This window comes from Bos taurus, chromosome 7 (genome assembly GCF_002263795.3).
Source record: "Bos taurus isolate L1 Dominette 01449 registration number 42190680 breed Hereford chromosome 7, ARS-UCD2.0, whole genome shotgun sequence".
NCBI classification, from domain to species: Eukaryota; Metazoa; Chordata; class Mammalia; order Artiodactyla; family Bovidae; genus Bos; species Bos taurus.
Genome location: NC_037334.1, coordinates 51,668,451 through 51,693,309, shown reverse-complemented (window position 1 = coordinate 51,693,309; position 24,859 = coordinate 51,668,451). Strand labels below are relative to the sequence as shown.

The 24,859-nt window shown below is 32.9% G+C and overlaps 1 protein-coding gene across 5 annotated transcripts in view; it reads right to left on the bottom strand.

Annotated features, from left to right (window-relative positions):
* Positions 1-24,859, bottom strand: part of ANKHD1 (ankyrin repeat and KH domain containing 1) — a 105,269-nt gene that overhangs the window by 22,890 nt on the left and 57,520 nt on the right. For all 5 annotated transcript variants that reach the window (XM_059888754.1, XM_024995216.2, XM_024995217.2 and 2 more), the window contains 6 exons: positions 18,038-18,125; positions 15,964-16,091; positions 15,631-15,774; positions 14,209-14,311; positions 6,069-6,827; positions 92-237 (listed from right to left, as the gene is read on the bottom strand). In XM_059888754.1, the coding sequence (XP_059744737.1) occupies positions 92-237; positions 6,069-6,827; positions 14,209-14,311; positions 15,631-15,774; positions 15,964-16,091; positions 18,038-18,125 (1,368 nt within the window). The remainder of the gene's footprint in view (positions 1-91; positions 238-6,068; positions 6,828-14,208; positions 14,312-15,630; positions 15,775-15,963; positions 16,092-18,037; positions 18,126-24,859) is intronic.

Here is a 24,859-nt window from a genome sequence, read left to right as displayed (position 1 = left end):
AATTTCCACAATTAATGTACAATGAATCTTTTCCTTTCCAAAGAAAATTGGAATATGCAAAAAATAAATATAAATAAAGCAGTCTACTTACATGTGCATCAATGTCAACTGAAGGATACACAGGGGGTATAGACTGAGAAGCCACATTGCTTGGAGACTGAGAACAGGGTTCAGGTGTAAGACATTCTACGTTTTGAGAAGAGCTGTTTGAGCCAGTGGGCACTCTGCTACTCACAGCTGAAAAACAATATTCATATTGCTGAATTCTACTTAAAAGTAAAGTCATTTGTATACAAAAAAACACAGAAAACAGAATATTCTATAGCAGTAATACAATGTAGTAGTCAAATCACAAGCTTTTGAGTCAGATGGACATATGTTTGAATCCCAGTTCTACCAATGACTTTCTGATCTTGGGCAAGTAATTTAAACTCTCAGAACCTCAATTTCCTTATGTGTAAAATGGGATGATAAATATAGTACCTCCATTGTAAGGTTGTTGGGAATAGAATACTGAGCATGGTACCTGGCATTTAGTGAATACAGAAGAAATAGCAGCCTTTTACAGTGTCAGTAGGAAGAAAATAGTTTCCAATTGAAAAAAAGAATTGTAAATCTTAGTTTATAAAAGGCAATTAGATAAAAATATCCTGAAAATAATGCAAATTTTAAAAAAAGAAGAAGAAAAATAGAAGATGTAGAAGAAGGGAAAGAACAAGTCAGAGTATCTCTCTCATAAATAACAGAGAGTATGTATTTTTAAAATTCAATATTTACTCTGAAAATTTGCTAAAATGAATCAGTGTCTGAAATCAAATTGCTTTAAAAATGAACACTGGAACTTTTATTTGGGACCTCAAAATCTAGTGTCTGAAACTGAATTAAATGAAATTTTATCTTTGTGGCTCTGCATATTTCTTTTCTTTCATAAAAGACAAGAGTTTGCCCCATGGAGGGGGAAACAGGACCCATCTCAGAGGGATATTGTGAATTGTCTGTGAGATAATGTATAAAAGAAGCATTTAACAAGTGTTTGGTACGGTAAGTGCCCAATATATGTAATTATCAGATATTTTATAGGACTTCAGTTACTATCAATCACTGCATTGAAAAATAAAACATTATAATTCACTCAAGAAAGAAAAAACTCAGAAAAAATATATAATCAATAATATAGAAAAAGACAACAAAGTTTCAGTGATGGCAATTAACTTCCTCTTACCCATGCTAAAAGTCAATCAAAAACACATAAGTCATAAAGGAAAATGTAAGCATTTCAATGGTTGGAGAATGTTTTCTCTCTAGAATTTTGATACGGCTGAATCCCAATCAAGGATACGTATGACCACAAGTATGAAAGATTAAGTGTAGTATGCTACTTCTTTATAAATAATAGCAAATTTTAAGGATGTTTCTACATGAGCTGTCCCTCCCTCCTCCCAACCAATATATATAAAATCATCTTGATCATATGAATTTCTGCAGCTTCTGTTACCACATAAATATACACAAATATTTAGCCGTATGGTTATAAATAAAAATGATTATAAACATTTGTTTTGCCTTACAAGAATGTGCATGAAAACAAAGCTTTAAAAATCTGTCACTGAATGAATTAAAAGCACATAGTATTTTGCTGCCCCCCTCAAAACAGCTGATAAGATTGGAAAAAAGTTCCAGAAACAAGACACTAAACTTTGATATATAGCACCTTTGTAACACTAAGATTTTAACAACAGTCTCATAATCATTAACACGTTAATAAAGAATTACTTTTCTATCGTTGTTAAATTTATTCATGCTATCTCTTTTTGTGATTATGAAAAACAGATATTCAAAAAAATTTAAATAGTTGACTACAGTGCTATGTCAGAATGTGATGGTATAAAAGACTTTTTTTTACAGAGTTGGTTTTTAAAAAATACTTTTGTACATTTAACAGCTCTATTATCAAAAAAGTGTTGCTACGTTGATTGTACATTTTGGTACAGCAGTACCCTAGGAACATTTTTTTCCTCCTTATAATAATGACAATCAGAAACATTCCACAGAAGTGACATTAAAAGGATAAATTACATATGAAAAGTTCTAAAGATAAAACTAGAAAATAGCAAAGATTTTAAAAGTATATGTGGAATAAAGGATTTATTAAGATAAAATTATACCAGGACTATAACAATTTCAAAAATCCTAAAATGCTTCCTACGTCTGAACAAAATGCCTCTGAAAATGACCAAAACAGATCATTATCATGAAAGTCACTACATAATTCAAATTAAATTTATGTACTATCCTAAAATGGGGTGATACTTTACTTACTTCTTTATAAAATTTAAGACAGTTTTGTAGGCAATATGGAAGACAGTAATGTTGCAAGGTCTTAAGACATTAAATCACTGTAATCCAATTTAGGTAACAGTAACCATATTAAATATTTCCATATAAATAACAATCTATAAATAAAATATTAACATCTACTAGAAGAAATGATTACTTAAAGATATTTTATTGTAAATTCCCTCAAAGATAATTTTCCAATTACTTCATTCTAAAACCTAAATTGACTATCACCAGATTGCTTGAAGCAAGATACTTTTGAATTGGTACATGTTGAGAGCCTATTAAGATGCCAACAACATTAGCAATGTTCTAAAGTCACAAAACTGTGTTAAACCTTATATACAAATCATATCTTAACATAAAAAAAACAAGGGAAATTGTTATTTGATACAATTTAGAACTCTAAGAAAATAATATCTTAAATATAAACTCAGAACTTCCAGTTGAATCAAATGCATGCATATTATATCTAAGGTTCTTAAACCTGGCTGAATTGAGTTTGAATCTTAACATTTAACTAGCAACTTAATTTCCATTAGCCTCAGTTTTCAACAGAAAAATAGATGGGAAATGGACTTATTTTTTAGTATTACTAAATAGCTCATGAAATTACATATATAAAAGCATTTAGCACTGAGCTTGGTAAATGGCAAGTGCTCAATAAATGTAAATAAAGAGGTATTAGTTGATTTTTTTTAACTAAGGAACTTTATATATTAAGAATGAAAATTTTGCTAGATGTTTCTAGAAGTGCTCAATGGTCAAAGCTATTTTGAATTTCTTTAAATTGCTGTTTATTTTTAGACCTTTATTCTAGACATCTGAACTGAGAATCACTTGCTATTATGATAACCTCGAAAGCCCAGCACTTATTTTCGGAAGAAATGGACCTGAAGAACCATGTTTCCAATCTGAGAGTAAACATATATTCTGGTTGGGACTATATCAAGTATGATACATCTAAGACTATATACTAAACTGCTGTCAGTCAACTAGTGAAGTTATGACATTAATAAATTATGTATCTAACTAACTAGCTTTCATGACAAATATTTTGAGATAGAACAGCAGTTAAAAAAAAAAAAAAAATCCTGGGACTTCCCCAGTGGTCCGGTGGTTAATTAAGACTCTGCCTTCCAATGCTGGGGGTGAGGGTTCAATCCCTGGTCAGGGAACTAAGGTCCCACATGCCTGGCGTGCTGGGAAAAACAAAAAATAAAAAAACCCTTCTAAGAGTAAAACTTACTGCCATTATCTAAAGTAAAATCTTAAGATGTATTCTCTTTTATTAATAAGGCATGATTCATATAAAGGCATGATAACTAGATTTGATATAGGTAAAATTAATTACATCTTTGGCCTAACCTATAATTTTACTGACATATTAACATATTGTATAATCATGGAACTAGGTATTTACCTAATTCATCCTTATTTAATTTTTTTCACCTTCAATTAAGAAATTAAGAGAAATTCAGACTTAATAAAATAACATTTTAAATTTTGAGGCAAGTCACCCTTTTTGTTATATATTTTAAAATATAAGCTTCAACAAAATGAAAAGCTTTTAAATAAAGATAATTTTTAGGGAATTCCCTGGCAATCCTGGAGAATTCCCTGGACAGAAGAGCCTGGCAGGCTACAGTCCATGGGGTTGCAACAAGTTGGACATGATTGAGCAACTAACACTTCACTTCACTAGCAAGCCAGTGGTTAGGACTCTGCACTTTCACTGCTGGGTGCCAGGGTTTGTTTGATCCCTGTTCAGGGAACTAAGATCCCACAAGCTATGCAACATATAATTTTTAATGTATTGACAGATTTATACTTTAAAGCTTATTAACAAAAGAATATTGTACAGTATGGTGGGCCAACTGTGTCAGGAGACATTAATGTCTAAAAGAAATTAAATTTTATTCATTTAGATTAATGTTAAATATAATTAAAAGATGTTTTCTAAACTGATTTTTTGAAGTTTCATGTGAACTTTATAAAAGGTCACTTCAATTTAACAAATACTTCAGTGGAATAAACAGAATTTGACCTCCTCCACAAGAAATAGCCTTAAATACTACCATAAAGTTAACACCTACAAGTACCCTTTAGAGATGTTTTCTCCATTCTTTAAAAATAAAAGGACAGGTCCTAAGTTCCAACAAACTAAACTGATCAGTAATATGGGTTTCATAACTGCAAATGGAGTACTTAATTAGGAAGATTATAATGATATTTATAGAACCCTAAGTCTTAAAAATGTTCCTTCCAGGTCATGAGTTTCATTATTATTAATCCTAATCATACTTTACACTCTAATATCTGCTTTAACCAAATTAGAAATCAGAACCATAAATGAACTATAAAGTTATTCAATATTTATAACAACTTGCAATGCTAATAACACAAAGTTAATCTGAGTGAAGTGGCTATGGGCTGAAGATATAAAAAATAAAATTAAAGAATAAAGAATCTAACTCCTTAAAACATTTCCTAGCATTTTAATTTTCTTTATGAAAACTAAGTCATTCCTCCTCTGCACAGCGATACCTATTACATATCAGAGGAGCCTCAAAGGCACTCTTACAATAAACACTGGAAGTCATACACATGCCCAATAAAATTCCTGAATTAAGTAATTTTATTCCACATTTAAAAGATTCAGTAAAGATTAGGAAGACTAAAGGCTCACAGAAGAAGAAAGGAAACTGGGAAAGCATAACTGGGATGAGAGGAGGGGAGGAGAATATGACAAGAAGAAACAGACAACAGTAAAGAAAAAAAAAATGTTGCAATCAAGAGACAGAGGACTGGCCTGCCTTTGAATATCACTCCAGCTACATCTTAGTTCTTGGTCTTCATCCACTGTCAACAGCCATTCTGGCTGCATTTCTGAACTGCGCTCTCATGGAGGTGATACATTCACCAGCCATCTTTAGGAAGGTAAATGATTAATTGCACTGTTTTCCCACTGCTGCAAGGACAATGAAAGGGAAAGTAAACTTGTGCACCTCATTTCATATCTAGTTGTAATTTTCCACACAACAATAAACAGAAACATATACTTTAAGTTTATAAGGCTGGTCTCTTTTTTGCTTTGGTGATTACCTCTGTGTGTGTTTGAGTGTGTGTGTGATGTCTGTGCGCTTTCATCAAGACAGTTACTACAAAAAGCCCAATCTCCAAATCATTATCAAATGGACAATACTTTCAATGTACATTAGATCTTCTAATCACACATTTTAACAATATGGAATGCTTATGGTTTTTTTCTGAATATCCCTTTTAATTAGAATGTTTAAATTGATCTAATAAAATCATAAAGAAAAGCAATGTGATTTAGAGTTCTCATTTCCAAATATGAAAATCACCAATAGGAAAATTAAATGTCTAATCTTATATGATTATCTCTAAAGCCTGCAAAGAAATTCTATTTTGAGATCTCCTACCCAAGACATGAGACAGGGTGATTTTGATACCAAAGGTCTAAAATAAAGGATCATGACAACTTTATTTCTTTGCTTTTGCAAATAATGAAAAAGAAGAGGGAAAGCACACTTTTGTGTTTTAATGCTGTTGAGTTTAGTTAAAGTCACTTCCAAAACACCTCAAGAAATGATTTTATAAACATAGTTCTAAGGAAAAATACCAAGTTGGTGTTTTTGGAAAGTTGTGTAAAGAAGTTGAGCACAAAAATTAAAGAGAAATTATTATAGGTATATTTCTTAACCCACCTGCTATCAGGTCATCAAGAGTGTCGGTAAGCGTCTGGGCTGGAGTTGCAACCATTAGTCCATCTGGTTCTTGCACTAACAGCCCCTGATCATGTCCAGTAATAGCAATCTGAGGCTGTCCTATAATCTGATGATTACCTGATACTTTCTGAAGTTCAAGAGAATTTGTCCCATTAGAACCTAATTCACTGGAAAAGTTACACTGTGGAGATGATAAAGGCTGGACTGGGACAAAATCAATTTGTTCTGCCGATGGTGGAGACTGTTGCTCATCATCAACATCATTATCTTTAAATAAGATTGTGTCAACCTGAGGTAACTCTGAAAAGTGATCCTCTGGGAGACTACCATCTCCTTCCCCTTCTGGGAAGACTCCTCTATGAGAGCACTGCTGGTGTAGAGATACTGTGTCTTTCTGACCTTTGGTTTCCAGATATTCTTTGGTAAATTGCTGCTGTGTTTTCATCTGCAACTGCCTTTCCACTTTCTGCAGTTCTTTCAGTATTTTCTTCTTCTTCTGGACTTGCTCTTCTCTGTTCTTTTTAAGTTCTTCTATCTTATCTTTGTTCAGAGGTTCACCTTGAATTAACTCCAATGATTTAAGCTGTGCTTTTTCAATAGCACTAATTCTTTGTCCCAGTTCATTCAGTTTTCCTTCAGTCTCCTCTACTATGCACTCCAAAGGCTGGTATGGGTGAAAAGGTGGCAGTACGTCCTGATCTGCTACCTGCAGGGAACTGGACTTCTGCTTGGATGTACCTAAGCACATGAAAAATGTTTGAAAATGTGCCATGCTAAAAAAAAAAATAAAAATAAAAAGAAGAAGAAAGAAAAAAAAATCCCCACCCTCTCCCCACCCCCACCCCCCCCACATCCTCCCTCCCAAACCCATATAACTAGCGCTGCAGACGAACGCTCAAAGATTCACACCAGTTGTAGCTAATGACCAGACTCTTCGATTTTACATAGCACAAACAGGGATGTTGCCAATTCAAAAAAATGTGACTTTTTTAAATTTAAAAAATGCAATATTTAGGATTGGATGATTTTGGAAAACAAGACAGGGGTAGGGAGAAAAGGAAAATCAAAGAGGAAAGAATCTCAAAATTCTGCTTATTAAATTGGACTTTTTAAAGAACATAAAATCTAAAGCAGAACCAAAATAATGTTGAGGGTATCATAAATGTTAGCTTAACTGACCAATTTTTCTTTTTACAATATTAACTGTGTACATACAGATTACTGCAAGAAATTATAACTTGTAGATCAAAGTGGGGAAAAGTGTTTTTCAAATTACCAAAATGTTTCTTTTATTATTTTAAAATATAGGTTGAAATTAATTAAGATATAACCTTCTAAATTGTTCATTAATTAAGTCAAATACTTCCATAAGTGTTTAAGTTCACTACCTGAACACTGTATTAAACTTATATTACAAAGGACAATTATTCTGAGTTTAAGTAAATACTTCACGTAAAAATCTATGAGAGAAACAATGAACATTACCTGGGAGAAAATCAGACTTCCCATACAGGAGTACTCATATTGGCAGTGTACATTAAAAATGAAATAATTATACATTTAAGTGAAGGTTTTCAGTCACACTTAAACTTACTCCCCAAAGGCAAAATAATTATCAATAATCCTCACATGGACATAAAATGGAAGAAATATATAATAACCACTTTGAGGCCAGTTTAAGGTTTAATCTTATTTAGGAAGAACTGGGGCTATTCTACAGTAAAAAGGAACAAACTACTGATATATACTACAACATGGATGAACCTTGAAAACATTATGCTAAGTGAAGAGTCCAGGCACAAAAGACCATATATTGTACAATCCCATTTATATCAGATCTATAGAGAAAAGACAAATCTAGAGAGACAGGTAAGGAAAATAGTGGTTGCCTGGATTACAGTCGTGAGAATGCAGGCTGATCACAAAGAAGCATGAGAGATTTTTTTGGAGTGATGGATCCAAAACTAGATGGAGGTGATGATTACACAATTCTGTAACTTTACTAAAAGTCATTGGATCGTACATTTAAATGAATTTTATGGTATGAAAATTAAGCAATATTAAAGTTGTTAAAAAAAAAACAGGTGAAAAATAGTTGTCTATTCTCAAGGATTGTGGTCAATATATATGAATAACATATGTAACTTCAGAGTTTTAAAAACTAGCTCATCCAATGCATTCAAAATGAGTCCTAGGTCCAAAAGGAAAAAAAAATAATCCTTTAGATGTTTAATTGCTCTGAACTGCCAGAGATTGACAAAACTACTGGACAAAACAATCAGAGATTTAACTGCTTCTTTGTTAGAACTCAAAACTGCAGGTAGCTCAAATAACTGCAACATGTTATCATAAAAAGCCTAACAGATTTTCCCCTAAATACTGTCTTTAACAAGGTCATACAATCACAGTTCCAAAATCACTATGATAATTACCCATATTCAATTTTATATTTCTATCTGAGCAAAGTGGTGGGAAGAGATTTTATCCTTAAAGAGCAAAAGCTGTTAGCTTGTAAGATAATTTTCTACCTATTTCCTTAAGATTATATGGAAACCATGGTTTGCTTTACTTGTTCAAAGTACCTCATGACAATTAATGGTAGGAAAAAGGAGTTTAACTGCCACAGAATCTGCAAGCTCAGCAAGGAAATTTTCAGTTGTGTAACAAATTCAATGACATCAGCAGAGTAAATTCTTAAGTTCCGCAAGCTCCTCCAACATTATTTTAAAACACCCTTGTATAGTTCCTATGTAATTTGTATTTAAGATTAAGAAAACTAGGTTAAGAGTTCAACACTAAGACTGGTAATTAATTATGACCACTTTGGACATTCTCAGATTTAAAATCTTATATAAATAGTAAGATCCAAAATAAGACAAGAATTTTGAGAATAGTAACAGAAAGAAATGGCTCTAACTTGTTAACAAAATACAAAGAGCAGAAGATTAAAAAGAGTAACGTATTTAACTGAAATTGAGACGAAAAGCCCTAAATTTAGGCAGCAGGAAAAGCAGAGGATGGTGAAATTAATGCACAAAAGGCAGTTCTTCCCCAAACATCCAATGACTGAATATCAGTAACCATAGAAGTGTGCGATTGCCTAGATACATATCAAAGCACTAATAAAAGCTATAATATCATGAATAAGTCAAGTTGGTGAAAAACAAATTATTCCTAGAAGCTGAAGCAACTCCTTCAATTTGGAGGAAAAGGAGAGAATGTTAAACAAGTGTCCTTTTAGCAACAAAGTTTTCAGTATGTAGGAAAGTAGCAGCGTAAGATGTCAGAATATAAAAGAGCTCCTTCTTCCTCAAACATCTTGTACAGTCAGAGAGAAATAAATAAATCTATTCATTTGGTAGCACTGAGTGATTTCATAAATATTTAGGAACATAGGTGAAGTTACCATCTTATCTCTTTGGCGTGGTTTCTATCCTACTTCCTCAACTTTCACTTTTCCTCCGTTAATTAAAAATGTTTCCAATAGGAAACTTTGATACAGAGAGAGCTTGGAATGTGGCCTTTATTTTTTATTGGAAGTGAGAAAATGAGGTAGATTATATACTTGTCAAATATTTGGTTTACTACAGAAATCAGTTTAATTCTATTAATCATTTTTGTGTCTAAACAATTAGTCCTCTGGGAAACAGAAAAATAATGGCCAAAGGAAAATAATGAATGACCTACAACCACCAAGGTTAAGCAAGTGTCCAAAAATAGAGTATCTGTGTTATATGCCAATAGATTAAATCAACTGCTTTTACTATAAGCAGTTATATGTGAAAAGATATTATTAAATTTGGGCAAATGTAAATCCATACTGCCATGATTACTAATGGAAATCTACTACAGAATATTATTAGTAAATCTTCCAGAGGAATATTCAACCTCATTTACTGTACATATACTTTTTCTATATAATTTTAATGCTTTGCTATTAAACTGAGAACTTTTCATGTTACCTACTCCAATAAACAACTCAGGGATATAAAGCAGTATGTTAACCTAATGCTTACTTTTCATGTATATTTGTTTTCAATCTTTTCCCTACAATTTAGAATACTCCGGCTTAAGTTCTTAAACATCCTCTTTAAACACAATGTTACTCTGCTTAAAAATTCTTAATAATTTTCTCTTGCCTTCAGAATAATCTATATTCTTATCCTGGCATTTATTAACTTATTCAACAAATATTTAACAGCTAGTACAAGCAAGCCACAGTGGACCATACAAAGACGAGCAACATAAACCCTGCCCTCAAAGAGCTTACAGTCTAAAAGGGGAGATAAAAATGTACAAACTGAAGCATTGGCAGGTATGGAAATGCAATGGGGTGTAAAATATAGTAACCTTACCAATTGCTGGTGGGAGTGTAAACTGCTGTAGCATTCTAGAGAGTGAATTCATAGTACTTTGTCAGATAAACATTATGGTTTTCTATGACAGGCAATTCTGCTCCTGAGTTTATCCCAAAGAAATTCTCATACAGATCCATAAGGGGACTGTACCAGAATTTTCACCATAGCATTGTCTGTGTTGGTGGGGAATGAGACACAATTTGGGTACCCATCACTGAGAGAAAGGACAAGTGAAAAACAGGATATACAGGATAAACACTATGCTATAGGTAGAAACAATCTAGAGGTAGACATATGGATAGATCTTAAAAACTGTTGGGCTTCCCTGGTAGTCCAGTGTTTAAGAATCTGCCTTACAGCAGGGGACATGAGTTCGATCCCTGGTCCAGGAAGATCTCACATGCTGTGGGGCAACTAAGTCCATGCACCACAACTACCAAGCCCACATGTTGCAACTACTGAAGTCTGCACACCTTGAGCCTGTGCTCCTCAATAAAAGAAGCCACCTCAATGAGAAGCCTGAACACTGTAAAGAAGATCCAGTGCAGCAAAATATAAATAAATAAAAATAATGTTGAAAAAATAATATATGAAAAAAGTAAAAACCAAGCAGGACATACAACATAATATCACTTGCGTAAATTAAAATATACATAAAGAAGTGAACATTTTATAAGAACTTGTAAGAACAAAAAAATCTACAAATTAAACACATTAGAAGGACTGCCTAAGGGGAAGTATGGGTGTGGAGAGAGGGATAAAAAGGAATAAAGTAAAACAAGACAGGAACCATGATGACAAAGTCCAGGAATTAAGTATGATTAACTCAACCTTCCATACTTGAAGTTCAAAGGGGAAGTGAAGGTGCAGGAGTGACCATAAACAGAAGGAAGATCCAATAAAGTACCACAGGAATTCAGAGAAAAGAAATGACTCCTCAAGAGGAACTGAGGTGCACACAAAAGAAGTGTATTTTTTATCTTGATATCATTTTAATGTTTTGCAATAGATTAGTTAGTTCTAAGCTATACAACTACATAGAATCATCAGACTCACAATTTAGGATCTCAGTAGAATCAGTTACTACAAATAAATTACATGCAAGAAGTGGCTTCAGTCAACAAATTTCTTTACAAAATTAAATTTGGGTGGTGGTGGTCCCTGGGAACCAATGTTCCCTGATGGTCCAGTGATTAAGAATTTGCCTGTCAATGCAGGGAACATGTTGATTCCTATTTGGGCAACTAAGCCTGCGTATCACAAGAGAAAGTACTGCAATGAGAAGCCTGCACGCCGCAACTAGAGTAGCCCCCATTCACCACAGCTAAAGAAACCCATGTGCAGCAATGAAGACTCCTCCAGTGCAGCCAAAAATAAATAAATAAATTTATTAAAAAATTAAATATGGAAAGACAAAGGTTTGATATTACTTATATATCCTTTCCCAAGTGTACTCATAACTATAGATGACAAAGCTAAACAATGCTATGAAACTGAGCATATCACTCTTACCCAGCTTCATTTCTTTTTTTATAAAGGTATTTCTGAGGCCTCTATCAATGTCAGCTAGGATCTCAAATCTTTGACAACTAACAATGGATAAGTGAAATTAGTTGCCTAAACCAGGAGACTATAGTCAAGATGGATGGAGCCTGGACGAATGGTGCACATGAAAGAAGAATGTTTGAGTAGAATATATAAAAAAACACCTGGGTAAGACTTATGGGCATGAATATATTTTAAAAGGATGCAAATATGCATAAAGACTTCAGATAGGAGTAAAATGTTATAAACTTGAAAAGATGATTGCTAAGAGGAAAAGAGTCCTAGAGAATAAGAATCCTCTCTCCATCCCTAGCTACATATGCAATGCATATATCTATGGACTTAGAAAAAACAAAAACAAAAGGATCAAACAGCAAATTCAACACTCAAAGGAACTTCTCCAGAGACATAAGTGAGAAATTTTAGGAAGAAAAATTAAGGAGAAAATAATATATCTTTAATAATTTAAGATAGCTTTTTCTATCCACACAGGTGTACTTTTACATCATCAATTTATTTTTCCTAATTTATAATCATATAATATTCTATGATGCACTCAAACACAACGCATTATTACACCTTCATCCTGCAAAAATAAATGTTGGGGTTGGCAACACCGCTTGGTATCTGGCAACAGCAAGTGCCAAGTGTCTAGATACAAGTGTTAATTTTTCCTGCCCTAATAATTTAGTAAAATGAAAGATTCCGTAAAAGGTAGGTTCAGTTTAATACTATTCAGTAAGTAATAAAACATCAAAGTGAAGAAAATAAGTAGATATTAGTATAAGAAGATATTTCAGTAAGCAAAAATACAATTACTCACTTAAGTATCAACTTAGAAATCATGACCCAAACATTTCAGTTGACTTACATAGTAGATCTAAATTTAAAATGCCTTACTTCCTTTCTGTACATACTGTGTCCTTCCTAGCTCATTTCTTGGTTATTCTGTGGCTCTGTGTCAATAAATATTTTTTCAATTATTTCTTACGTAGTACTGAATTTCCCTACTCAAAGTTACTACAGTCTTCTATAGGATATAGTCAAACAAAAAAACAACAAAAACTGAGGCTTTTAGGTTCAAATACTTTACTAAAGTCTATTAGCTGGTTAGGATCCTCAGATTCTTAACAAGTACATGCTTAATTTGCTTTTTATTTCTTAAGACTAAAAATAGCAGTCTTCATTTTCTGAAGTTAGAATAGCTCGGTAGCCAATGGAAAACTGCTAGAATTAGCTTAAGTTGGAGAGACTGCAGGTTATTTTTGAAATTAATAGTTTAGAAATGAAGTAATCCTTGGTAAAGGCACTCAATACTCTAAATTACTAAAACTGACATTAAATTTGAAAGAAGTTTCTGTTTGGTGCTGTACAGTCGCCTTACCAACTTTACTTAAAGCTATATTTTTTAAAAAAGTTGTATTAAAGATACTGAAACCTACTTACACACTTGATTATGATTTCAAACATCTAGAACTTGTCATATAATGGATGAAATATGCTTATAAGTTGGTTTTATCTGTAGTAGTTTTTAATACTTTACATACTACCTATTTATTTCAGAGAACTCAGATATGACAACCATACATGATTATCAAGTGAAGGTACTTTATATCTACAAATGAAAATATAGCAGAAAAAAAACAGAGCTCATAAACTTGAGTCCTTTAAACAGTGTATCCTCTTCAATATTCCATTTGACTGTTTTTCATATACTTTTTAATAGTTATTTGTCTATGTTCACATACTGACAGATGTTAATCCATTCAGTGAAATGGATTTCATGAAAGAAACTAAATATAATTCTTAAATTGACATTCACTGAATTGCATCAATGATACTAGGACTTGACTGACAGCAAACACATATTTTCATTCCTCATATTATAGTATTATTTAGCTAAAGCATTGTGAAATGAAAAATGAATGCCTGATACATTTTTGCTACTTTAATAAAATGAAGTACTTGGTATATGCTTATTTTTGGCATTGCCAGATGAAAACTACACCTGGAAGTACGTTACCATTTTAATAAATCATTTTCCTAGTACTTCTGTCTTTCCTATTTTAAATGGTATACAAGATGATTAGCATTTGTCAGAATTACCTACCTCAATTCTAGATATACAGTAACTGTGTACCATGAAAGTATCTTTATGAATTCATACATTAGGTGATAAAAATGCCCATTTTAAAGAAAATAATTCAAGAACTAACCTTTTTGTACTCCTAAAACAGCAGGAGAGTTCTCCTGTAAAGTTCTGTCAGGTTCCTGAGGAGGTACAACCATGGCAAGTGTATGCATTGGCACACGTGGAACCTAAAAAATCAACTCAGAAAAAAATGATCTCAGACCAAAGAATAAAACAAAGGTCCATACATGAAACAGAGATCTTGTTTTAGATTTTCTTCATATACCACCAAATGAAACAGAGATCTTATTTTAGATTTTCTTCATATACCACCAAATTAACTTTTTTGTTTCTTTAAAAGAATAAGAGGGAAAGGAAGATGAAAAAGAAGGAGCAGCAGCATTGTTTACCAAGCAATAATTTCTGAGAATACTGATAGGGCAAATTCAGGCAATCTACACATAGTCCATGATTTAAGCTAAATGGAATTAATATCACTCTCTTGTTAAGGAGACAGCCTTGCTGGTTTTAATTATAGCTAGGAATAAAAGTAACATGATCAACTGACCAATTTACCCTTGTTCAAATTCTATAGGGTCAAAAGAAAAAAATCCAACACATTTCCCAAATTAGTGTATTTTAGCAGTTCTCAGGATATCGTTGTAGAAAAGAACTTAAGACATCACTGAACTTTGTATACTTATTATACTCTCTACATACTCTCTGTATTTTTAGGTAGGTTTAAAAATTAATGAATTTTTGGTGCATATATCACTCACACTTTCCTGGTTGATAAGAGTAGCTATCTTTAGAATATCTCTAGAAAAGGTATTTCCAGTATATCTCTTAAGAGTCCTTTGGACTACAAGGAGATCAAACCAGTCAATCTTAAAGGAAATCAACCTTGAATATTCATTGGAAGGACTTCTGCTGAAGCCAAAAAAGACTTTGGCCACCTGATGTGAAGAGCCAACTCATTGGAAAAGATCCTGATGCTAGGAAAGAGTGAAGGCAAAAGGAGAAGCAGGTGGCCCAGGATACGATGGTTAGATAGTGTCACCAACTCAATGCACATAAGTTTGAGCAAACTCCAGGAGTTTGTGGAAGACAGAGGAGTCTGGCATGCTACAGCTCATGGGGTCGCAAAGAGTTGGACATGACTTAACAACTGAATAAAAACAACCAGGATAATTAACAGTCTTGGGAGGTACTAAGGGAAAAGCTTTCTCTTGGTTAACAACTCTAAAGACCTAGCTGAATAAAAGGACAACTTGGAATGCTTATATGGTATTAAGTGTGCATTTTTTTTTTTAAACCAAACACTATTTTCAGTAAATAAAGACAATTAAAAAATTTCCATGTACTTTTCAAGAAAATCTCAAAAGAATTTAGGACAAGATTTATTCAAATTTTAAAAGAGAAATAAGCCTATTTTATCTAAGACTAATTTTAAACAAAATTTCCAATTTGAAGAATATTTATAAGTTTAAATTCTATTTTATATTACCTGAGATTGATCTTGAGAAGGTGGGGTAAGCTGAGACACATCTGTGGTAGGAACTGACAGAACATTGTTTGGATAATCCAAAAGATAAGAAACAACATTAGTATGACCACCTTTTGCAGCTTCAATGAGCATTGTTGAGCCATCCTGAGAAAAATTGATATTGTAATTAATTGTCAGTTTCTTTTAATAATATGATTACTAAACAAATTTAGTTTCTTAGCTCATATAAAATCAAAACTTAAACAGTAATGAATATTAATAATATTAAGCACTAAAATATCTGAAATATATTTTAATAATGATATATAATTTCCTTATTTTGAAGTAGAATACCTTGAGACGATGAGTAGGGTCAGCCCCATGAGCCAAGAGTAGCTCCACCACTGCCAGGTGACCTCCTGCACATGCCAGTGACACTACTGTATGATCATTATTGGCTGTAGCCCTATTCACATTAGCACCTTCAAAGAAAAATAAAAAAGCAATCTTAGCAAAGCCAGCTCAGACAATATGATTTTTGAAACATTTCTGAAATACAACATAGACATAAAAAAGTACAAAAATCATACGCGTATAGTTTGAAATATTTCTCAAAGTGAACATAATTGTGTAACCAGCACCCAGATCAAGAAACAGATTATCCACATACCAGAAGCCCCACTTTGTGTACGCTTTCAGTCACTACCCACCCCTCCAATGATAAGTACTATCCTGACTTCCAAACTGATTTTAGGTTTTGAACTTTATATGAATGAAATCACACAGTGAACTCTTTTTGTGCCTGGCTTCTTTCACTCAGTATAATATTTGTGAGAGTCATCTACACTGTTGCAGTCCATTCATTCAATACCACTTCTAAGATGAAAAATCTAGATTAATAAATATATATAGTTTAACATATATACGAGCACCAAATAATACCATTGTATGTAACTCTTTAAAGACTTTTTTTTTTTTTTTTTTGACACATAAACTTCAGGATCTTGGCTACACTCTTACTTGGGCAATTACTTTCTCCCTTCTTTAGTTCTTACTGCCATCTCCATGCTCTTTCTAAAAAGCTTTGCATTCTTCCCTGCCGCATTGTACAGCCTTTAGAACTACCCTATAGTATTTCTTCATTTACTTTTAAAAATAGCTATTAGTTAACTTTTGCTTCGCATATTAGGGTGTAAGTCTCAGACGGTAAAGAACTTTCCTGCAATGCAAGATACCCAGGTTTGATCCCTGGGTCAGGAAGATCCCCTGGAGAAGAGAATGGCAACGCACTCCAGAATTCTTGCTTGGAGATTTCCGTGGATAGAGGAGCCTGGCAGGCTATAGTCCATTGGGTCTCAAAGAATTAAACATGACTGAGCGACTCACACACAAAGACATCTTTTAAGAAAAAGGTTTTCATTGTGGCATATTTAAACACGATTTTAAAATGGACTGTGTTAAAGAACTCTTGGTTTAAAGACATTTTTGATCTACTTCTAAAATGTGGCAGTATAGCCAGGTCTCAAGGTAGAGAACTTTTGAAACAATACTTAAGAGAAATATAATTTTTCATATTGTGTATTTTAAAAGTTAGAGACCTGGATATGAAGAGAAGACATAAGATCATCTGAATATATTAAAAGGCAATTTAGTAAGTTGTTCAATAGCTCTGTACAATATAATCTAAAGAAAGTCTAAATGCAAAATCTTTTCTTAGCCTCTTTTTTTGGTAAGTTAATTTTGATCGCCAGGAAAAAAAGACTTTATTTTTAGTTCAACTACCTTTTAAAATCCCAATGGATCCAATTAGATAAGACTACAGCAATGTTTGGTCCTCCTTCTTCCTTAATACCAGATTTATTTTATGAAAGAAAAATAAACCTATGGGAAACTAATAATTATTTAATTTTCAAAACTACCCAGCTGAACCTAATCCTAACTTACATTAAAGTACATTTAGCGGGGAGGGGAAAGTACATTTGGGAAAGGCAAGGTACATCAATAAGCATCCTTACATTAGCAACATGAGATTATTTCTAAAGCTGTTAATACAGCTGACTTAACTATATAAACCATAAACAATGGTAGTAGACTTTCTCCCCTCTATCCTTCCCTATTTCCAGCAGAACTGCCTTAAGTGCTGAACAATACTGTATCTACTATACATAGCTGGACATTTTACATTTGACTTTTCCAACTTTTGGGAGTAAGTATATACTGTTTGGTTGATGAAAATTCAAACTTGAAACTAATAAAGATTCCAGCAAAGTACCTTATGAACTCTGCTTCCTAAGAATATACAGCAATAAGAGACTAGAATTCAATACGTAGACTACAGGTAAAGTAGCTTTAACATAAATTACAACAGTTTAGGAACTTTTTACAGAAGTTGCAGCTTCTTGAAAATTCTCATTTGTACTTTCTTTACCTTTGCTAATAAGAAACTGCACAGTACACAAATGACCAGCTCTTGCAGCTTTCATTAAAGGTGTTCTTCCACCTTCAGATTCATGCTCCTAAAGAGACATAAAATAATCCGTTAGTGCCAATTCATTAACCATCCATCTTAAATACTTAGTAGCAATGACATAAGAAATAATGAAGATTTAATACTCAGTCAATGCAATCACTTATGCTGCTGCTGCTGCTAAGTCGCTTCAGTCGTGTCCGACTCTGTTCGACCCCATGGACTGCAGCCTACCAGGCTTCTCCATCCATGGGATTCTCCAGGCAAGAACACTGGAGTGGGTTGCCATTTCCTTCTCCAGTGCATGAAAGTGGAAAGTGAAAGTGAAGTCGCTCAGTTGTGTCCGACTCTTAGCGACCCCACGGACTGCAGCCTACCAGGCTCCTTCGTCCATGGGATTTTCCAGGCAACAGTACTGGAGTGGGGTACCATTGCTGTTACCTACCTCAAATCCTGGAAAATACAGGATTAATTTCAGTCCACACTAGTTAGTGTAACTTTCTAACAGCAAGTTCAGTTTTGCACACCAAACAGTAACCATTAAAAATTAGACTTATGTTTAGTTTGATTCCCAAAAAGAAATAACTGCATTTTTTTTTTCCCTAATACTGTTTCCCTAATTATTCATCTGAACTCTGAAAAAGGAACCTTAATTTTATGAGGTGATTATGAGGATCACATCATATCAGAAGCCAGTAAGAGTTGTATCAAAGGTGAGAAACCAGTCAAACATTGTGGTATTTCAGGAGTAAAGGGAAAAGGAAAAAGAAAAACACAAATGAGCAGATTTTTTTAGAGTAAAATTAAATGCTTGAACAGCCAAAGGCAAAAGAAGCAGTCTTATAATAGCAGAAAGATTGTGTTCTTCCTAGGAAGTTTACCAGCAAGAAGAATGAATGATAAAATAGCTTCCAACCATTCTTTATTAATTCTAAGGGCCCATGGACAGAGGAGCCTGGACGGCTGCAGTCCATGGTGTCGCAAAGAGTTGGACATGACTGAGTGACTAACACACACACACACATGAAGAATGCATAACTATAGACAATGCCAAAATAATGTGGTTTTAGAATGGATTTTGAACTTGAAAATTCAAGTGTAGATAAATGTAATATTCCGGCCATTAACTTCAAACAAAACAGAATACACATCATGAAGAGCTTACTCAGAAAGACATAGAAAGTCATGTCAATACACTATACACTGGAATTCTATCAGCTAAACACTGGAAAGAAAGTGCTCCCTTTAGCAACTGCTATTTACCTTCTGTCTCAGGGCCCTTTTCCTTAAGCTGCTATCTCTTCCCTATAACACTTGTTAGCTCCTTTTCATCCTTGATTGTTTCAAGTGTTGTGTCCTCAAGGAAGATCATCCTGAACCTTCTTAACTAGATCAATTTTCCTAATATCAACTTATAAAGAGTTCTACGAATTGCTCCTTTTTAAGTTTCAAACACATATTAGTTTGTGTAACTATTTAGGGTTACATGTCCACCACTAAAATGCAAGCTTCATAAGAACAGCAATCATGTCCATTTCTGCTTACTATTATATACCTAATATCTAAAATGATTAAGTACTTGAATACTGTTTACCAAGAAGGTACCTAAGCATAACTGACCTCTCAAATCTTCCCTCTCACAGAAATGAAGCTTGAAGTTTAAATTTTCTACTAGGTAAATAAGAGAAAGAGAAGTTAACAATAAATTAAAAGTAGTAGCTAAAATTAGATTAAGAAATTGATTATCTGCATCAGATAATACATTTTATTAGATCATGGGTGGGCAACACTAATGTCGTTTTTCCTTTTTTGGGGGGAGGCTTTCTCATTTCTTAAGCCTGGCAGTGACATCCATCAAAGCAACCAGATCCCATGAATAGTGGCAAAGACAAAAGATTTTGAAAGCCCTGTTTAGAATAAACTTTTAATTAACTGTTATTTCTGTATATTTAAAATATTCCCATAGCTGTTAAAAATAAGAAATCAAAGAGCCTCACCTCAATTTTGAAATTTCAAAATTCAACATATTAATAAAATTTTGGAAATAAAAGGTGTTAAAAGCTGCCTATTTTATTTTCCTCCCTATAAATATACATCCATTCCTTTGGTTTTGAACAATTATGTTTGAGGAAACAGCTGATAAGACAATGCTGCAACTTTATAATGGATTTACACTTCTTGTCCTAAAATTAAAAATGTATATCCCACAACCTATATCACTTGACCCAAAATATCTGATCACTAAATCTTTCTTTTAGGATAGAAATCAAATTTGTTTATACAGTTGACCCTTGAATAACATGGGGCTCGAACTGTGTGGGTCCATTTATATGTTGATAACTAAGTACTACATTACAAGATCTGTGGTTGGTTGATCACAGGGATGCAGAAACCAGAATTACATGGGTAAAGTTACATGCAAATTTTCCACTACACAGGTGGGCATCCCTAACCCCCATGTTGTTAGAAGGTCTGCTGGCTACTTAATGAATAGTACTACTATTCACTTACGAATGTTGGGTTTATTATTTCAGCCAATATTTGTTCAGTATCAATAAAATTTTAGAAAAGAAATCACGATTTTCCCCTGCATATACAAAATTAATTTTCAAGGCAACAAAATTACTTTTCAAGGCTACAAAGTTAGATACTGTGCAGTTTAACTTTTCTTTCTCTTTTGAAGAAAACTAAAAAATAAAGGGATTATCTATTCTTTGAACTTTTGGTAAAGCTCACTGATAAATCCTTCTGGGATGCTCTTACCCTTTTAGGAGATGGGTGGTTTTGAACTACTGACTCAATTGTAAAAGTTATTGTTTTATTAAGGTATGTGATTCTAGAACTTCCTTTTTTTGCGCTGCACAGTGCAGCTTGCATGATCTTAGTTCATCAACCAAGGACTGAACCTGGGAACTCGTCAGTGAAAGTGCAGAGTCCTAACCACTGGATCACCAGGGAATTTCCTGGAATCATTTTTGATAATTTATATTTATAGAAAATAATCAATCATTTCATCTAAGTATTCAAACTGATTGTTCATACTGCCCTATAAATTTAGTCCTCTACTATATCAAAGTTATAACTCCGTTTAAGTTTATACCATGTATCTGTGCCTTTTGCCCCTTTGAAAAAAGCTGGTCTTACCTACTTCAGAATTTTTTAAAAATCAGCTTTTATTTTGCTGTTTACCCCTATTTTTTAAACTCTTTTTTTGTTTACTACTCAATATTAACTTTTTTTTAACCTTATATCCTTCCTTCTTTGTGCTGTTGTTCTTTGAGTAGATTCACTTCCTTTCATTATAGACACACACACACACACACACACACACACACACACACAATTTTCCTTCTAGGGACCACTTTAGCTGTATCCTCTCTCCCAAGTTTTAATGTGTAGTTTTGGTGATAACAACTATTTTGTAGTTTTTACTGTGATTGCCTTTTAAACTCATGAATTATGTAAAAGTATATTTCCTCATTTTCTAATTGTATGGGATTATTTTTAAAAAGGTTTTATTGTCAATTTGTAATTTTAAAACTACAAAAGATTAGAGAATGTAGTTCATAGCATGAAGAAGTTTGTTTTAAAAACTTTTTTTGTGGGCTACCATGTATCATTTTTATGTATATTCAATGCACTGGAAAATATATTCCATATTTATTGGAAACAAAATTATAGCTCTCTATAAGAACAAACTTGATTTTTCTATTCTTAGCAATTGTTTTATCTGTCAGTTTCATGGAGAAGTGTGGGAAAAAAATCCTATGAGCAGAAATGTAGAACTAATTTTCTTGTAACTATAATTTTCTATTTTAGTTGGAGGGTAGATGTTAAGATACTGATAAGTGACTGATTGTTATACTAATGGGAGGAGCATTTATTTATCTCTAAAAATAATTTTGGCTTAAAATTCCATTTTGTTTGATATTAATATTGTCTTACATAACGTTTTCCATTATTTTGTCAATCTTTTCCCTGTCATTTTGCTTTAGTTCTTTCTCCTGAAAACAGAATTCACTAGATTTTGATTTTGAATCTAATTCAAACTTCTCTGCCCTTTTAACAAATGAGTTGAATAGATTTGTATTTGTTCTGATTAATAAATTTTTCTTAAAAAAAAAAAAAAAAAGATTCTTTAAAGTTATTCAGTACCTGATTATTCTCTCCAGAACAACACAAGAATTCTAACACGGTTTTTAAACTTTCTAACATATCCTGCTGAATTACATACTATTTCTGTCTAGATTTTAGCACTACTTTGTTTTTAAGCATAAAAATTTAAGTTTTATACTCACAAATTTGTATTTATAGTTTACCAGCTTCTGTGCCTACCAAGGCTTCTTGCATCCCACACCTTCCTCCAGGGTTCTTTTTTCTTCTTATTGATGTACATATATTTTAGTAGTTCTTTTGGCAAGGGTCTGAGGTGGTAAACTCTTTTATTCTTTGTAGATCTGAAAATATCTACATCTGAAAATATAAGTATGTCTTCTTCTTTGGAATGCTAGCAGAGTACAGAATTCTGTATCATGCTATTATCTTCTGATATTTGGAGGATATTACCCTCTGTTGTTTTCTGTAATTATTATTGTTGATGAGAATCTATTGTCAAAAAGGTAAATGGTCTTCCTTTGAGAATAATTCATTTTTCCTATAATGGCTTTTAAGATTTTTTTCTTTATCCTTAAAATTCTGCAGTTTCATTTGTTCTTCTTAGTGATTTTTTCAACCAAGGATTCCTGTCAGCCTTCAGTTCTAGAAAATTCTCCATCAGTATCTCTTCAAGCATTTCTTAGTGATTTTTTTCTAAGACTCATGTCAGGTTTCAATTCTAGAAAATTCTCCATCATTATCTCTTCAAGCATTGCCTTTGCTTGCTATTTCTATTTTCTCCTTCAGCAACTTCAAATAAATATATGGTAGAGCCTATTTCATTTCTCTCAATTTCTCTTTTATATTTTCCATCTCTTTATTTTTGTGCTGTATTTATTTATCATTTGATTAAATCTTTATTCAACTGTCCAACATACTGTTTATTCTATACATTTTTAATATAAATTTATTTAAATTGGAGGCTAATTACTTTACAATATTGTATTGGTTTTGCCATACATCAACATGAATCTGTATCCTATACATTTTTATTTTCAAAAATTTTTTTACCTGAAAGTTTAAGTATTTCATATCTACCTGACCTTAATTCATAATTATCAGCTCCTATTTCACTGCCTCTCATTATTTTATGGCTACTGTTCATAGTTTAAGCATGTTTAAAATCTCTGATTAAAGTCTTTTATTTCAATTTTCTTGGGCCTATATTCTCCTAGTTTGCTGGCTGTTTGCTTGCATTTTGACTATCTCTCTTGATGTAGATTTGCTCCTGAGCTTTACAATTTTTCTTATTTGAAAAAGTTCATTTTGCATGGGAGTTGGTTTTTTTTTTCTTTTATTTCCATTTATAAACTTATCCCTTCTCATCAGATGGTCTGAAAGTTACCTTAATCTGGTCCGTTTCAGAAGTAGACCTTTACCTGGCAACTTAAGCTTCTTATCCCATGAGGTTATTTCTGTTCTTCTTTCTTCTCACTATATCAAATAATGATGTCCTCCAAGTTCTTAGCTACACTGCTGTCTTTGCCTCTTCCCTCTATGAAGAACAATCTGCTAATTTCTAACAGTAATCCTGGGCAGTTCTTTGAGTTTTTTTCCCACCCTGCTTCACAAGCTGGGCAATAATAAATTAGGTACCACTTTCATGCTTCAATCAAGTAGACTAAATCTATTGGCCTGCTGTATGTGAGATACATTCAGTTCTTATTCCCTTAAAGATGAAATTCAAGCCCCAAATAGCTTCAACTGTAGATCCAGAGTCCATTTTTAGTCCACAGTTCTTTAACCTTGTTTCTGAGTATAGCTACATGTTTTTAGTTTAGTTTGTTACCCTCCCATATTTTATTTACTGTATCTATGTACTTGACACAGAACAGAGAGGTTTCAAAATATATTAAGAGACTTTACCCTCTTGAAAGGAAGTCATTTGTTACTTGTATTTAAACAAATTTGAGACAGGATTAATTCAACATACAATAGGAAGGAAAGAGAAAATTTTTTTGGCCTTTAAAAAAAAATTATCAGGAGCTTTGTGTATTGCACAGTTTAGAGATCAAGAAAAAATTGATAAAAGTTTTCCAGCTTTAAGTAGTAAAATCTTAAAATATGTATATGTTATTCCTTAGTGAAAAGTTATTTAAAAACTGGGAGGTCCTATTTAGTTTATTAAGGTAAACTAACCACTAATACTTAAAATATATTGATAAGTAGATATTTAGAACTTACAAGTCTGCTACACTTTTTTTCATAAAAAATGTACTGCAAAGTTCTGGTTCTGATGCATAAATACTATGAGAAAAAAGGTACAAGTTTTTTTCTACTTGACTTTAGATAACAAAAATTTTAGATTAAGGTTTTTTTCCTTTAAAATAAGTCAATTTCCTTAAAAACCACAGTCCGGGCCACCCAAGGTATTTGTTCAAGATTGTCACTATATCACAGAGACAGTGCTTCTTGGAGTTGAAGGTGGACAATGTCTTGGGGTAAGGACCAGAATCAGAGGGAGGAAAAGGAGATTGTTTATACTATGTTATGTACTAAAGGATTCTTACATCTCCCTTAGTGAATATGCTCTTCCAACCCACTACTCTGTATACTGATCATTACCTTAGCAATTTGTTACTGATCAGATTCATATCCTTCAATAGAAATGAGATGGAGAAAGATTAA